The 17,984-nt window shown below is 33.4% G+C and overlaps 1 protein-coding gene across 4 annotated transcripts in view; it reads left to right on the forward strand.

The window, feature by feature from the left end:
• The window catches only part of HNRNPLL (heterogeneous nuclear ribonucleoprotein L like), a 38,221-nt gene extending 21,565 nt beyond the window's left edge, over positions 1–16,656 (forward strand). For 2 of the 4 annotated variants that reach the window (XM_086327393.1, XM_086327394.1), the window contains exons 7-13: positions 3,166–3,237; positions 7,815–8,032; positions 10,753–10,874; positions 11,352–11,553; positions 12,237–12,294; positions 12,385–12,483; positions 12,839–13,519. In XM_086327393.1, the coding sequence (XP_086183519.1) occupies positions 3,166–3,237; positions 7,815–8,032; positions 10,753–10,874; positions 11,352–11,553; positions 12,237–12,294; positions 12,385–12,483; positions 12,839–12,909 (842 nt within the window). In that variant the 3' untranslated portion in view covers positions 12,910–13,519. Of the gene's footprint in view, positions 1–2,700; positions 2,783–3,165; positions 3,238–7,814; positions 8,033–10,752; positions 10,875–11,351; positions 11,554–12,236; positions 12,295–12,384; positions 12,484–12,838; positions 13,520–14,971 lie in introns of those variants that run through there. The other 2 variants (XM_086327396.1, XM_086327392.1) reach the window with 2 other exon arrangements.
• Positions 16,657–17,984: the final 1,328 nt, after the last annotated feature.

Here is a 17,984-nt window from a genome sequence, read left to right on the forward strand (position 1 = left end):
AGGTAGAATATATTTAAACTTTATAAATCTGAAAATAGGAGCATTTCATTTGAGATACATTTTCACCTATAACTTATAAATGCTAGATCTCATGAGCATAGATTTGAATGATAAAATTGTTCAACTGACTGTGTGGCAATTCTGGAATATACAAATCAAAATGTGGATCTTGTAAAAACAAGGGGGCTGCAGTATTGGCTACATCTCAACTACAATATCAGTGTTTGAACCATGTGTTGGGAAACGTCACCAAGATGAGTGTATCCGTAGAAGTCAGTAAACTAGGAAAAATTTTTATGCATCCAAAATATCTTGGTTAGTAGGAACTCCATAGTGCATGTACTGTTGCCAAAAAAAAAAAAAAGAGACAGTGTGGTGATCCTTTGCATGTTCAAATATTTAGGACTTTTGGGTGATTGACCCCTTTAATTCTTAGTTCTCAGGAAATCATCTTGCCTTATGCATGGGGTTGCAAACAAGTTTGTTTGATAATGCAGCTTAGGCTGGACCCCACATTTTTTACTACTCACAGAAATCTGCTTGGCCTGGGCTTGGTACAGTTGAATACAGTATTGAAAAACAAAGCCTTGGTCCTCAAACAAAAGGACAAGTGGTTGATGAGAAATCTCTCACTTCTGTCAAGTTACAGTTACTGAACATTCAGTTTTGGTTTTTTCTAAACTCATTTGAAGTAGTAAGTTTGGTTATTTTTCTCTTAATATTTCTTAAAATATTTATGGACATCCTTCTTATTTTAATAGTGTTTATTTCTGTTCTTTTAAAAGAACTGAGTTTTGCAAAAGCCAGCTTGGATTAGATTTTTATACAAGAAATTATAGTCAGGAAAGTTTAGAAATGTAAGATAGAAATTTAAATAGGGAAATATAATTAAAGGAGGTAAAACAGTTAGCTGTTTATACTTTCAAAGGGAAAACATTCTTGTTTTCTGATTCCTTACAGATAGATATTTGTCTGTGCAGCAAATATCATATAGCAGTTTATTTTTGGTTTTGTAGTGACTTCAGCTTCCATTCAAGTTGATATTGAATTGTAATTTTTTCTACCAAAAACAAGAGTGACTTTATAAATATAACCACATTTCAAAAAGTTCTTTTCAGGTCAATTTACATTTTAGTGCGAAGAATTCTTAGCCTAGACTCCAGAGAATCCCTCCAGAAATGTTAAGCAAAACTTGTGTGTGTGTACATCTTTTGGGGGAGAAAAGGTCCACAGCTTCCATCAGATTTCAGACTGAATCCATGAAAGTTTACAAACCACTGTTTATACATTGATAAATTCAGTGTTTGACTCTTCCTCATACTTCTTTATATGACCTTATGTTAGTGCATTCTTCCAGTTATTGAAGAGAAATCATTAAAGAGAAGTAATGACAATGTTTGGCTGAAAGATACCTTAGAGATCATCTATTCTAACTCCTTCATTTTATACATAAAGATTGTTTCTGTGATTATATAGCAAATTAGTGGTTAAGTTGAAATCTTAATTGATTCCCAATTCAGTGCTCTTTCTTGTATAGCACACAGTTAACTGTCAGTAAAACTAAGCCATGAAGACTTTATGACGGTTTTCGTTTAAGATTCTTAGATCAGATAAGCACTTATATTTAGCATTTGGTTGCATTCTTGAGCAGAGGAATGTTAGCAGAGTAGAATAGCAGACTGCATTGATAGAGTGAGACTTAAATGATAATACTGGGAAGAAGGAACTGTGAGTGTTTAGACTGGAGGAGAAATAAATGACTTTGGGAATATGGGGAGGATCATAATAACTTCTAAGCATTTGAAAGAGTTTTTGGAAAAAGACTTAAGTATTGAGTAAGGCTTGTGAGGCCCTAAATGGAGTAGAATATATTTAGAGGACAAATTTCTATACAATATAGAAATTAATTTTTTCATGATTTAAGACTAACTGAAAATGTAAGGGAAAATAATGAGTACCTTGTTACCAGAGTTGGGTCAGCAGAGGCTAGGTGGTCCCAGTTGATAGTCTCAGGGATGATATAAAGAGAATTTATACACTGAATAAAAGTTGAACTAGATGACCTCCTAGGTCCTTTTCAATGCTGTGATAACTTGAAATAGGTAATTAAAACAATACTTCTGTAGCGTGAAGTGAAAATTAAAGTATTTCTCATCTCCCATTAACCTCATTTGTTTAGGTGACTAAGGATATGTAGAAAGCCTTTCTCTTTGAATTTTCAAAGAATGACCAGACTCTTAATATTCATTAAAAATAAAAGAAAGAAAATCTTACTGAACACCATAATTTGATCAGCAAACTTTCTCAAAATATTACACAATGATTTTTAAAGTTTACTAACATAGGAAGTACTATTTTAGAAACTTAGAATAATTTTTTTATTGTTACCTTAGATTTGAGGAAATTGGCATGCCTCCCCTAAAGATGTAGTTAGCATAAAAATTATCCTTTAGGAGTATTGTAGTACTCTCGTCCAATAATGTAGCCCCCTTGGTTAGCTTTAACTTGGCATATTTAAGCTTTGGGGGTGTTCCTAGTTCTGCCTGGTGTTAAGGTCTATAGACAATGGCCAATCCATGATACACAGTATGGGCCAGTGATGTGAAAATTTCCAGCTCTCAAGTCAGTAGGTGTTTGTAAATATGTGTATATACATACAAAATACTCTGTGTTTACTGATTGTGAAACCATGTAATACAGGTTGTTGTTGGCTTATGCTGAACTTCTTGAAAGAAGCCCACTTTGAAAATGTGTTGCTGTTGAAGCTAATAGTATGCATCAGGTACTGTCTTTCAAAAGTACTGCACTTAAAGCTTGTTTTAAAGACATGTATTGGTAAAAAACTTCTGTACAGTGTCAAGCTTTAGCATTGTGTACCTCACTTTCTGAAAAGTATCCATTCTTTCCTTAAATTTGAAAGTGTGATTGTATTTGGCGTTTGCCAAAAAGATATTTTCAAGTTAAGTGGAATTTGTTAGATAGAATTACTTTCTTAAACTTCTGGTGTTTGTATTTAAATTGGATATGAATGGATGTTTAACATTAACCAGGAATCACATTTCTCATGAATTGTAATGGATGTTTTGAATGGGTGTTTCCCATGTGAGAACTCTGTTAAGTACTTGAGTCAAAATTGTTAAAACCATGTTTCTACTTTTGTGTCAGATAGAGGAAAGGGTCGCCAGAGACAAGCCATTTTGGGAGAACACCCTTCTTCGTTTAGACATGATGGCTATGGTAAGTTTGTCAAGGCAGAAGGAAGGTAGTATAGACAAACTCTTAGAATTTTTGCATTTCTGATGAAGAATGGCACAATTCTTGTCTCTCTTTTTTTTCCTGCTCCCTTGATTTGGTTTATGGGATCAGTCCCTTATTAATATACTCCAAAGGAGTTGTCCAGAGTTCTTTGTTTTCTTAGGCTGTTGTACATCACATAATCTTTGGGATAAATGAGAGCTCTTATTTGGGATTGAAAGCTTTTTCACTGTTACATTTTGTTTTGTTTTGGTTTTGATTAGTTATGAGCTCCAGACTGTTAGAAGACCAAAAAGAAGTATAGCTCAGTAAGTGTATTTTCTTCCATTCCAGCAGTTTATGAGCAAAGAGGAATTTAGAGTAATAAAAGGCAGAGCGAATGGGGTATTTGTTGAAAAGGAAACATGATTTTGGTTAGATCTCGTAATTCTTTTAGTTCTACACTTGGCTACACTTCGTACTTCACCTTTGGTTAAATTTGTATTTAGTTCTCTTTTTTTTAAACTTCTTAGTTTTAATGTTTGCTATGTTGATAAATTAAGATTATGAAACCTAGATTGACAATCTTCAAGTTAGGAATCTTCAAAGTTAGGTATCTGGCTGTTGTCTTTATAAGCAGATGTTGAGAATTGTTGATAAAAGTTTAAACTGGTTCCAAGTTCTGTGTTTTTAAGTATTTTTTTAGTTTTTAGCAGTAGTTATTGACCCCACCTATTCTGTGGTTTAAAGTTGAAGTACAATTAGCGTTACTATTAGAAGTGGTAGAAAAATTGCTATGTTGTGTTCTTGGGATTTATTATTGAAAAGCCACCAGTGTTTCCTGTTGTTTGAAATGTTTTTAAATAGTGTACATATTTGATGACCATTCTTTGCTGTGAGTTTTAGCTTAATCCCTAGTATCTTTTTTTGAACTCCAGGAATTAATTACGTGTATGTATGTGTGTCTAATTGTCCAAGTAGTCTGTATTGCAGAAGAGATTTTGAAACAATATGTTATATCAAAACAGTAAGTGTAGTATAAAGTGAAAATCTTACTACAGTCATTATACTGTGTTCCTTGATCATTTTTCTTAGTTTCTTTAACAGTAAATATTAATGTGGTCATACAAGTAGTTCTGATCCTTCAGTAAAGAAACCCTTATTAGGAATTTACTGTGCATTGTATAGTGGAGGGTTTCAAAAGAATGGCTCATCAAAGTTTGTAGTATAGTTGTAGATTATATAAATGTGTCATGGCAGTCAGCTTAAGGCCAAAAATTGGTTAAATATTCTGCCAAAGGGAGTTAGAAAAAAATCTGTGAGCATATAAATGGACAGAGTACTACAGTAATGGTGACACAAACCATTTTCTTAGTGTGGCTTTTCAGGTTTGTCTTCACTTAATAAAATACATGAAAATTACATTAATAAGAATATGTTATATGCCCTAGAAGAACTTTGTATTTTCTGAAAGCCTGTTGTGAAATTCTCTGTTGGTTTCCTGCCCTAAGAGTGTGTGTGTATAAATTTTAAGATGTAAGCTTAAAGAGAGATGCAGAACTCTTTGGAATGATTGTTAAATAGGGGTCATTCCGGTTCTGGAGAGTCCTGCTGAAGAAGGATGGTTGTGGTGGGTTTGTGTAGGGGCACCTGCTCTGAGCTATGTTTATTGAAACATTTGTCTCAGAGGAGAGTTCGCTCTATTTTCCTAGGGAAGTAAGCAGGAGAGGGGATAGGAGATAATGACGAATCAAGATTGAAGAGAGAAGTAGCATAAAGAAACTGGGGTAAAAGCAAAGATGGGAGTCAGTGCTCGTGATATTGAGCCTTTTTTACAAATGCTTCAAATCATAACTGTTCCTTCAGATCAGCAGTTCAGCAAAGCAGGTTCATTTGCATTTTGGTGTCATATCATAGATGACTTTTCCTTTATAATAGTATGTGAAAAAATAAAGGAAAGGTTTATTTAACAGATGAAACTTGTTCACTAGTGTATTATAGCAGTATAAATCTGTGCTTTAAGAATTCTTTATCTTTATTTGAAAGTCTAGCCATGTGAGATGAACTGATAGAAGCCCTCGTACTTGAAAAGTGGCAAAAAATAATGTACAGATTTTAAAGTGTTGAAGATGGGGAAGGCCTTCAAAGTGTTCAAAATGCCATTTATGTAGCATTTTCCCATATAAATGAATTTTTTAAAAACAGAAGCAGCAATACTTTTTGCATGAGTTATTTAGAAAGCTTTTAAGAGACTTGTTTTTAATCTTCTTGATATAGGTAATGATTTAAATAGTGTATATAGCATAATTTAATCCTGATGGCTTAGTGTCATTACAAACATCAGATAATCTTTTGCACTGAAATTGTTACCTGTGACATTAGATCTAGAGTTTTTGGACCTTGGTCAACTTCAGCAGAGTGGAAATTTCCATTAGCCATCTAATGTACATTTTCCCACTGTCTGTGAAAAAATTTAGTTATAATAGTGTAGTGTCATTACTGTACAAGCAAATGGTAGTATTAGGGGAAGGGCTGGGTGGAGTATAATATATATGTGCATTTTTGCAGTAGGGGTAAGAATAATTGATATTTAATGCCACTGTATATATAATAGTCTAAATTAGAGGCTGAAATACAGATAATTACTTAACAAGTAACACACCATGAGCTATATTGATTGTTTTGATAAACTAGATTATCGACAATAAGAGCAGTTGAAAACCTTGACCAATTTAAGGCAACACTGATGATGATATATTGATAAAGTATGCCTCCATAACGGAGAAGGCAATGGCACCCACTCCAGTGCTTTTGCCTGGAAAATCCCATGGATGGAGGAGCCTGGTAGGCTGCAGTCCATGAGGTTGCTAGAGTCGGACACGACTGAGCGGCTTCACTTTCACTTTTCACTTTCATGCATTGGAGAAGGAAATGGCAACCCACTCCAGTGTTCTTGCCTGGAGAATCTCAGGGACGGGGTAGTCTGGTGGGCTGCCATCTCTGCGGTCGCACAGAGTTGGACACGACTGAAGTGACTTAGCAGTAGCAGCATGCCTCCATAAAATTGTAGGAATTCACAGTATATTTACATGTGCTCAGTGATAGTATTTCTGTGTTGTTATGAATGGCAGCTATATTTAGAATATTGAATATTGAATCCACATAAGCTGTAATAATGTGCTATGATACCAAAATATAGTAGTTCTTAGTAACTCGCTCTACATGACTAGTGTTCCTTAGTCTTACATAAAAGTGAAAGCCAGTAGCATTACATATTCTTTATTTCTTGAAAAATGAGGGAAGGACTTGGGTTTTTGGATTGGTTTCTTGCACAGTAGGAAAATCTTTATATGCACCCCAGAGTATGCTTCTGTAATCACTGACTCAGCCCAGTTGGTAGAGAATCTGCCTGCAGTGCAGGAGACCCAGGTTCAATCCCTGGATCGGGAAGATCCCCTGGAGAAGGAAATGGCTACCCACTCCAATATCTTGCCTGGAAAATCCCATGGACAGGGGTGGGCTGCAGTCCATGGGGTTGCAAAGAGTCGGGCACGACTGAGTGACTAACACTTGACTTCACTTCAGGAGCACTAAGATGTGTGGGTTTACATTTTTGAGTTACATCTCTCCGTCTTAGTTGCTTGTTCTCAGTTCTTATGCCTCTCTTCTTCCTGCTGTAAATGTGCCCTCTGCCAACTTTTAGTATCAGTTTCTCTGAACTCCTTCATTCCCATCTATTCCATTCACTCTTTGTTTTTCCTGTTGCTTCTAATCTTTTATGGATGGGAAAACTGAGTAAATTGAAGTTACTTAGAGCTAGAGTACTCTAGAGTTAGCTAGTCACTCTAGAGTTAGCTAGTTGATTCTTAGTAAAGATTCTCAGAATGAGAGACATGGTTTTGTGTGTTTCTGTGACAGCAGATTCAGATATTCAAGCATTATCTTTTTTTTTTTCCAAGCATTATCTTCTTTTGGATTCTTGATGTTTCAAAAAATGGAAGTTGCTGAATAATGATTACCTCTGAGTGTGTTTATGGGTGGTTATTAACTAAATCTAGGCTTTTTATTTCCTAAATTATAATCAGGAGAATACAATTCTAGCCTGAAAGTACATTAATAGTAAAATATATTCAAGGGGACAACTTCTTAGTGGAACTAAAGGTGTTATCTGTATATAGATTTCACTGAAGATTTTATTGTATTATTCCATCCTCCAAAAGATGTTGGCAGGTTTTTTTGAGTTTGATGTATGATTTATATATAGTGGCCCAAAGTTTTACACTGATTCCTTTTCGTCCATCCATAGCCTGATCTTTTTCATCCATCCATAGCCTGATTTTTGTTAAAATCACTTTTTAAAAATAAGAACTTAAATCCTGGTGTATGCAGGTGTGTGCAGGTCAGTGTATATTGGATCTGGTGCAAATAAATACAGATTTTTGTTAATTCCCACAGGTTATATTTGAATATTCATACATTTGAGTTTTCCTTGGATATGCATCAACCTAGCTAATAAGAGTTTGTTTTTGTGTATGGTGAAGTGTGTCTGCTAAAGTTTTATTTTGTTTTGTTTTTAATAGGATCCCATGGTCCATTATTACCTTTACCGAGTCGTTACAGAATGGGCTCTCGAGATACACCTGAGCTTGTTGCCTATCCATTACCACAGGCCTCTTCCTCTTACATGCATGGGGGAAATCCCTCTGGTTCAGTTGTAATGGTTAGTGGATTACATCAACTAAAAATGAATTGTTCAAGAGTCTTCAACCTATTCTGCTTATATGGAAATATTGAAAAGGTAAGTTTCATTTTTTTAAGAAATTATTTTTTAAAGGTTCATTTTATATTAACTTCTTTTGCTAGGACATATAATAGGAAAATCTGAAAAGGCTGCCAGATATATGTGTTTTCTCGTATTTAAGAACATGCAGGTTCTTTCAGTAGTGATCCACATAAGTTAAAAATTCATTAGGTAGAAATTTAGAAATTGTTTTCTGTTGGTTAGTGATCAGAGTAGATTGTTGGTAGTAAAAATATTTTTCTATTTTTATTGAAGTATAGTTGCTTTACAATGTTGTATTAGTTTCTGCTGAATAGCAGAGTAAATTAGTAATAGAAATAGAAGTCTAAAATGGTAAGTAGTTTAATCAATTACTATCATATTATAGGCTTTATGCCTATAAAATTACTTTAAATATATTCTCGTATTTAACATATTGAACTGTGGAATTTTGAAAGAGCAGTTACTTTCTTGGAGCTTGGTCTACGTAAACATGTCTCAGGACTTGGCTGTCTATGAATTTTAGGAGAGTTCTAAATTGATACATCTGCCTCCCAAATGCTAGAGTTCTAGTATATTCTGCAGGGACAACATGCTTTTACCTCACATCAGTATTTAAAACTGACCCACTTTGATAGACTGTGTCCAAAACTTTCTGTCTGGAGGCTTTACACTCAAAAAGTGGTGAAACATTTAAATTTCACATATTTTGAAGATCTTTAAAACTTCATTGAACTTTATTTTCACCAGATAACTCTATGCTTTCCCCAGATCTGTGATGTTTTATTGATATCTCACACTTAGAAAAGTCCCTGTCACAAACTATGTTCTAAACTTTTTTGAAAGAATCATGGAAAATTTAACTGGGGAAATGATTGGTAGTCTTCTTACCACTTGTTGGATACATTTGCTAATTTGAGTTTTAGTACTGTAGTATGTTGTTTTTTCCTGTTGTTTTAAGTGATTTTAGTATTGTTTTCACAGCAATAAAAGAAAGTACAGTGTGTGAGTCATAAGTGTGTGTGGCGGGGCGGGGGCATGGAATTGCTACTCTTGAGTTCTTAGTTCATTAATTCTAAAGCCTCCTTGATCTGAGACAGCAACTTGGAACATCTCTGAAAAAAAGTTTCCACTACCTATTTGACCATGTGAAAGAGAAAAAGAAAAAAGAAAGTCCGTATTTGGTTTAGGGGATAACATAAGGAATATTTCTCCTTGTATAACTAGCCAAGAATGCATGGAACAGATTCAGCAGCATTGAGAAAAGTAGTTCAGAGTTTTTCATATACACATTTATCTTACACATCATCTGTTAAGGTCCAGAAACTGCATAATTTATAACTGATATGCTTTAATGTGTATGTTAACCTTCTTTACATAGTGTTACTTTTCTGTTTGTGCTTTTCACATTTGTAGACAACTGGAATCAGGCAATTCAATCAACATTTTTAGAGCGTTGTTTTTTGTGTCGTGAACTGTTGTCTCATTTAGAAATCCAAATCACTTTCTAATAAAAACAAAATTTTTGTATGTTATTTGAACAATTCTGGTCTCTCCACATCTCAAAAAATAAAAAATTTTAAATGATACATTTTAAGTCATCATAGTCCTTTAAAGATCTATTTATGGTCAGTTTCTTTTTTTTTTTTGAGATTTATCAGTTGGACTACATACTTCACATACATATTTGGTCACTATTACATTTGTAAAAATGTTATTGGATTAAATCAAGGGAGAGAAATTTTGCCCGCAGGAAGGCAATTGATTTCAAATAAAACTGAAAAGTCCCACTACAACTGAGTTTTGTTCAAGTACAGGTGTAGTATAAAAATACTAGGATAACCTATTAAAATTGATAATTGCAGTGATAGATATAAATGCTACATTACAATTTGTTATGTAAGTACTCTCACTGTTCCTTGAGGTTAACAGGTTAGAACTGTGTTTAATACGTTATTAACATTAGTAATACTTAATAGATATTTAAGGACTTTCCAAGGCATAGGCACTATGCTGAAAGATAGTCATACTGTATCCCGTCTAACCCTTATAGCATTATATACTAAAACTGGAATAATTTAAGAGGACAAATATGGCTTCTCTCAACGATGTCATGAAAACGTGTATTTCCTATTTTTTAAACTGCTCCTACCTTGCCCGAGCCTTCCCACTGGAAATGCTATCTCAAGGTCATTTTGTATTATTTCTCATATAGTATCTTGTTTGTTGCTTGTTTGTTACTAAGGCAATAAACAGCACGCTGAATAGTTGGTAATTATTATTTACTTAAACATTTCAAAAAAGACCATGTCTGTTATGTTTGCCATTAAATCCCCAGTACATAGTACAGTGCATAATTATTAAAACATATTAGGTACTTAATAAATATTTATTGGATTAATAAATATTGATGAGTTCTGCCAAATGTTATCATTATCTCCATTTTAGAAGGAAATCTGTGGCTCAGAGAAGTGAATTGCCCTACATCACACGGTTAATAAATAACAGAGTCAGGGTAAGCTTGTGCTCTTCTTTAGGGTGTTATACAATAGAATTGCAGTCTTCTGTTTTAAACTATTGCATTTTGATAAGAGTTAAGAGTGTCTAATAGAAGAGCAGAATAAAGTTAAGATTCCAGGTATTCTTTACTTGACATCAACCACTTACAATGTCTTTAGAAATTCTGTTACTGTTAAAGGGAATTAAATGTTCACCTTTTGGGAATTTTGTACTTACAGGTAAAATTTATGAAGACCATTCCTGGTACAGCACTGGTAGAAATGGGCGATGAGTATGCTGTAGAAAGAGCTGTCACACATCTTAACAATGTCAAATTGTTTGGAAAAAGACTTAATGTTTGGTAATTATTTATCTTAAGTGGTAAATTTAAAAAACATTTATCCTTTTTATTGGAGACATTAATTTCCATTTCAGAATATTTTAATGTAACTGAGGGCACATTTGAAACCAGCAGCTATAATGGTGTCATTTTAAACACTTCAGATCATATAATTTATATTGTGTATATTACTTATACACAGTTTTATAATCAAAGCAAAATGTTAAAATGAGCAATTTTTTATTTGTTTTCTAGTATGAAATATTCAGTAGGTTTTTCTAAGTGTAAGAGCAATTGATTATAACTCAAACTAAATATAAATATTAAATAAATGTTTAAAATAGTGAATAGTAAATATTTAAATTGTATTTAAATAGCTGCATATGCCTTTTTTATTAGGATCAGTGCAGGCATATATGTTAACAGTTTGAGACTGCCAACTTGCTGCTTTTATCTAACAAAGGTATGTTCTATACCTCTTTGATTTCTAATTTTTAGTGTGTCTAAACAACATTCAGTTGTTCCAAGTCAAATATTTGAGCTGGAGGATGGTACAAGTAGCTACAAGGATTTTGCAATGAGCAAAAATAATCGTTTTACAAGTGCTGGCCAAGCATCCAAGAATATCATCCAACCACCCTCCTGTGTGCTGCACTACTATAATGTTCCATTGTGTGTCACGGAAGAGACCTTCACAAAGGTAGGCACTGAAATGTACATTGTGTAAAATGTTCCTGTTTCTTATTTTAAAATATGTGATGTTTTAACATCATTTTAAAGTCTCTCACTGTTCATCTTCTGCTTTTGATATTATTGGGTTTTTTTTTTTTTTTTTTTTTTTACTTATTTGGTACTTAATACAGTTCATTCTTTGACCATTATACTTTTCTGGCCTCCATCCTTCATTGGTCTTCTGTTGTTTTGTGGCTCAGTATTTTTGAGAATTGGAATTAGAATGAGGTATGCTTAGTCCTGCATTTATAAAGTTCTTTTACCATGTCCTTAAATCTCACCCATAACAGAACTGTATATATCCCTGCATTTTCCCCTAACTGCAGAAATGCTTCAGAAAAGAATTGATTTTTCCAGAACACCACTACCCACCTTAGGTACTCAATTAAACCTTGGTCAGCTGTGAGAATATATGTTTCGGTCTTGGCTTTATTGTATAGCACTAAAATTATGTACGTAGTTTATAGGATATCACCATTTTTATTGATTTTCTCATGTAGCTTATTAATCTAAAAACATTTGGTTTAATTCATTCATGCCATACTCAAAACTTTAAATGCTACCGTAAAGTTTACTTTCTGGGGGAGGGGGCAAAAAAGGTAGGAATATTATTTGGGCCTTTTTTAATGGAGTTTTACATTTCTTTGACAGTTGTGTAATGACCATGAAGTTCTTACATTCATCAAATATAAAGTGTTTGATGCAAAACGTAAGTGTACATTCCCTCTTTTTAAGTTTCCTGGTTAATTTGATGATAAGCAAATAACAAGTGGATTTGTGTTTCTTTGTTTTGTTTTAGCTTCTGCCAAAACACTTTCTGGGCTTTTAGAATGGGAATGCAAAACTGATGCAGTAGAAGCCCTCACAGCACTAAATCACTATCAGATAAGAGTTCCAAGTAAGTAAAATTGTGTCATAGTTATTCAGTGGGAGTTACTGTCCGAACATTGATGATCATTTAAAGATAGCATTTCTTATTTTTTTAATATAGTATAATATAGAAGTTCGAATTTTAGAAAGGCATATAAATTCCACAACCCCTCATAATTCTTATATTAGTGACCTTTTGCTATGTAACAGATTATCACAACATTTAGCAGCTTAAAACAGCAAATCTTTATTTATCTTACTGTTTCTGAAGATCAATAGCTGTGTGGGTCTGGCTCTGGTCTCGTAAGGCTGCAATCATTTTAAGTCTTATGACTGGGGACTGGATAATCCAGTTGCATGCTCACTCGTGTGTTTCTTTGTAGGGACAGTCAAACCACGTTGGCCATTTCATGGTAGCTCTTTTGCCTTTTTTGAAGGAGTGAAAGAGAGATGAAAGCAAAAGACCAACAAAACAGAAGGCACAGTGCCTTTCGTAACCTATTACTGGAAGTGCCATGATATCACTTATGCTGTAATCTGGTGGTCACACCGACCAACTGTGATACAGTGTAGGCGGAGGCTATATAGGGCTGTGAATGCAAGGAGGTACAGAGCGTTGGGGCCCGCTTGGAGACTGACTTGCATAAATCCTGTTGATCTTTTTAGAAGAAAGCAATAAATATATACAGTTAAAAAACTCAAATGGTACATACTGGTACAAAATGAAAGTTAAAGCTTTCTATAACTCCTAATCTTTCTGTCTTTTCCTTTTATTCCTCCTCCCCAGTATATACATCTACCTTTTTAAAACTTACACAAAATGGGTCTTCTATACATACTATTATGTGCCTTGCTATTTTCACTTAATATGTCTTGGAACTGTTCCTGTATCAGCACCTGTAAAACTACCTCCCCCCCCTTTATTTTCACCACAGAGTAACTGTTTTTAGTAGTGATGTACCACAATTTACTTGATTTACCCATTTCCCCTGTGATGAATACTGTTTGTTTCTAATTGTTTTTTTCTGTTACTATAATAAACATCCTAATAGTTGCATGTTTTATATTTGTAGGGCATTTTTCTTGTAGAGAGCATAAAGGTTTATATTTTGGTAAATGTTGCTAGATTGTCCTTGGAAAAGGTTACACGAGTTTACTACCTGTGGTGTATGAAAATGCCTGCTGCCCAACACTCTTACCAATGCTGAGTGTTGTCAGACTTTGGATTTTTACCAAAATGATAGATGAAAAATGGTATCCCACATTATTTTAATTTGTATCAAATGAAGTGTCGCTCTCTTTATGATGGTAAATGGCCTCTTTTTTATAGTGCAAAGAATATACAAGTATTTAACTTTTGAAGCTTTATGCTGTATAATTTGCTTAGCTCCTCGCTCTATAGGGTGTTAAAATGTTATCTTTCTAAATAAATAATAGAATAATTAATACCAGTTTTATTAGGAGTGATGATGAATGGTAGTGGGGGGAAGAAAATTACACACTGAAGTATTTATGGATGGAGTAACATATCTAGGATTTGCTTTAAAATATTCCAGCACCCCAAAAGCGTATGGAGAGTAGGTAGATGAAGTAAGCCTGCCACATGTTGACAGTTAATGAAGCTTTGTGGTTGTTCATTATACTGAGCCATATATTTTTTCATGATTGAAAATTTTCTCAGTAAAAAATTAATAAGTAGGAATACCTCCTCTCATTTTACCTTAGTCACAAAAATAAATAGTGAGTCAGGCTAAATTTTTGATGAAAGATTTTAAAAGACTTTATATGTATATTTGAGATATAATAAAAATATAGTATATTAATAGTAAACTCCTTGAAGACAGGTACAGTTCTGTTTTTTTTTAATCTTCTGCAGTGTCTTGCTAATACTTGCTGATGTATGTACTTTTATAGGAATTTTATATTTCTTTGCATAATCAGTTGACGAAGAACTATCTCTGCTTGTTCTGAAAAGTTAAAGAAGTATTTTTGTGTATTATACCCCCCCTTCTTTTCTTTAGCAGTTTAAAAATTTATATGCCTTGTTGATCAGATTTAATACTTAACTCCCTTAGAACTTTTCAGCTCATTTCTTTTACATTCCAATCTTATTCCATTTCTCAAACTATATTTGAATTAACTTTTTTAGAGTGATTACCATTGGTGATATTTTCTGCAAAGTGAGTTTTGCAAATGGACTTAGATAAGCCTAATCCTGATACTGTTTATCTATAATGATTAATTCACTAAAAAAAAAAAAAACAAAAACCATTTATGAGTGCATCCTGTGTGTCAAATGATGTTTAGAACTACAGGAATGTAAAATGGACAATATTCCAGCCTTCATTTAGCTCACCTGCTAGTAGGTATGAATGAAAGTAATCTTCTCCTTACCTTACATAGAAATTTTCCTTCTTCAAATACTATAAAAAAATGAAATAATTTACTCTGCTAATTCAATTTTATCATGAAAGTTTGATGAAGGAAACTGTTAACTGTGTTTTTTAATTTTACAGATGGTTCCAATCCCTATACATTGAAGCTTTGCTTTTCTACATCATCCCATTTATAAGAAGAGACAAGCATGTTAGAATTTATGATTTACCTTTATTACAATTTTAAAGCTACACTTCATTTAAAAAAGAAACTAAAATGGTTAATCTAATGTTGCCTTGCTTTGATTTAAGATTCTGTTCTGTAATAAATATTTTGCCTTGAGTAAATTTGTTGTAAACTTAAATATTGCTTTCATTTTAACATAGAATATCATAATGTAGACTATCTACAGCTTTCTTGTAGATTATACAAATACATGATTTCTAATCTTATTTTTCTTCCACAGTGAAAATATATTTGCATTCTTATGCTAATTATCTGCAAGTATTTTTCCATTGTGTATGAGATTAATGCAGGTGAAAGTATTGCATTTTAATATTATAGAATTCCTATTAGATGTTTAAGTATGTTGCAGTTATTCATATTAAACATGTATTTATTAAGTATTTTAATCAAGTTTGAGAATAACATTGCATATGTTAAATTTTAAGTACTACAGATTTAGCTGATTTTATATTTCTGAAAAGCTAACAGACATGGATACACTTGTACAGTATGCACTCAAACTTATTTAAATTGGTGTATTTTTTTCCTTAAGTCATTGTCCATTTGTATTGACATGCCTCTGTTTCTAGTTCCCGTTTGGCAGTTTTATAAAGTTACAGCAATGAGTTAACGTGTTCATCTTCATTTGTTGCATGTGACTTGATCCTGAAAACACATCTGGTATTTGGCATTGAAATTTTAATAGAAGGTATAATTAACTGTTCCTCTTATAGATAATCTGAGATCCATGGATGGGCTTTAGGGAGTCTGTGAACTCCCTAAATTTGTATGTAGAATTTTGGGTACTTGCATTTTTATTTTTTACTCTGAAATCCATCAGTAATATATGTATTTTTCTACATGGTACAAGGTATAAGGATCTAATTTTATTTTTATTCCAAACAAATAGCTATTTGTTTCAACGCCATTTATTAAACATTCTTTCTCCCACTGGATCTGGTTTTTTTTTTTTTTAAGGAACAAAACGTATCTTATACATAGGCAAGTAAAATGTAAGGACTAAGCATGGTATTGAGAGACTATACTATAACACATCTGTTACCAGGTTCATAGTTTTTTAATAATAGAAAACTGATGCGGGCATTTTATTTTCATCTTTAGTAGAAGGGAGAATATGTTTTATGTATCTTGGGTAACTATGAAATCTATAGTTGGCAATAGCCAATCTCTTAATTCTGAGAGTTTTAAACAAACTTGTGTATAGAAGTTCCATTTAGATCTTTTGAAAAAGCTTTATTTTGAATTTTAACAAAAAAGCAGTTTGCCTTAATCCTTTTAGGAATGATGCAGGGGTTTAAAAAAGTTTTAAGAGCTGTTGAATAGAAAGTTTTGATGGAATTAAGCATACATTAACAGTTCTCATTGCATTTTGACAGCAGTGGACTAATGTCCCTTTAGCCTTCTAGGTCTAGAAATTTTAAATTCAATCTAGAAGCATTTTAGACCCTTATGGAACCCAGTAAATTATGTTGAAGGTAACCTGTGAATGAACTTCTGTAAATGTATGGTACTGTGCTGTATACATAAGTTTACCTGACTTTACAATAAATGAAGCTTTTTTTTTCCCCTCTTCTATAAATACTTTTCTACATTTGTTGTAAAATTGAGATGTCTTAATTTTAAAAGGTAACTTGTGAGTTTGTGTAATAGTTGTCTCCTTCCCTTGCCCTCTGAAAATTAAGATGGATGTCAGTGTTACAGATTATTTTGTGCCTAAGATTTTAGGAGACAAACCTGTGGATGGTTGACAGGGCTTCTTTAATTTATATGTGCTTTAAGTAGTATTGACTTTACATATGAATTCTTTGTAATGCTTTCTCCCCACCAAAGTAACAAGTAGATTCTTCAGATGTAATTGGGGTGGTAGGCGGGACCTTGCTGATTTGTGCACTGGTATGTCGGTCCTCTTCTGTTGCTGTCAGTAATGTTTCTGACAGTTTACTTGGGTTTCACCACTGTGTACGCTTTGGTGACACACCCTCTTTCCTTAGCCTTAACAACAGTCTTGCCTTCGTGATCTTTCAGCTTTTAGGAGAACATGAAGGAGCAGGTTCTACAGCTGCCCTTTTAAGAAATAGTAGCTTGGGGACTGCCCTGGTAGTCCAGTGGCTAAGACTCAATGCTCCCAATGCCTGGGTTCAGTCCCTGGTCAGGATACTAGATCCCACATGCCGCAAGTAAGACCTGACACAGCCAAATAAATAAATATTTTAAAAAAAGAAATGGTAGCTTTGAGTTTATTTTTTTAATACTGAAATTCCATTCCATAGCCAAATCCCATGAAACATTTGATAATAAATCTGTAGAAGTGAGTTACAGAATATTAGCTGCCTTTTAAAATCCCTACCTTCCTGCTGAGGGATTACCCTATCAAATAAAAATTATTTGCAGTTGTAGCTGGCATGAGACTTAGCAGCATCTTAGTGAGTTGATTATCTAAACAGTATGTTTTCTAGGAGTGAACTGAGAGATGAGGGTAAGAATGACTAAATGGGGTCAATAATTATATTTAATGTTTTTACATTGTTCTCTGCAAGGATAGGTTGCTGGGTAACTGCTTCTTAGTAGTTATCAGTGATATTCTCTTTCTAGAAGAAAATTTTTAGTGTAGAACATTGTTCCATAGTAATCTAAAGCATAGATTTGCTTCATTTAAAAAGTTCAGTTGAACTAAAGTCACCCTAATTTAAACAGCATAAGGAAACTGCTGTGAGCATAGGCTGCTTTGATTATACAGTATTAGCTGTATTAGCCCAAACTATTAATTGCTCTGGTAAATGGTTAAAATAGGGGTTACCAGAGACTGGGAATGGGGAGAACAGAGATTAACTGCTAATGGGTATAGGATTTCCTTTGAGATAATGAAAATGTTCTGGAACTAGATAGTGGTACTAGTTAACTACATTG

This window comes from Bos grunniens, chromosome 11, assembly GCF_055505025.1.
Source record: "Bos grunniens cultivar Pamir isolate PY7600 chromosome 11, Bosgru_T2T1.0, whole genome shotgun sequence".
NCBI lineage: Eukaryota > Metazoa > Chordata > Mammalia > Artiodactyla > Bovidae > Bos > Bos grunniens.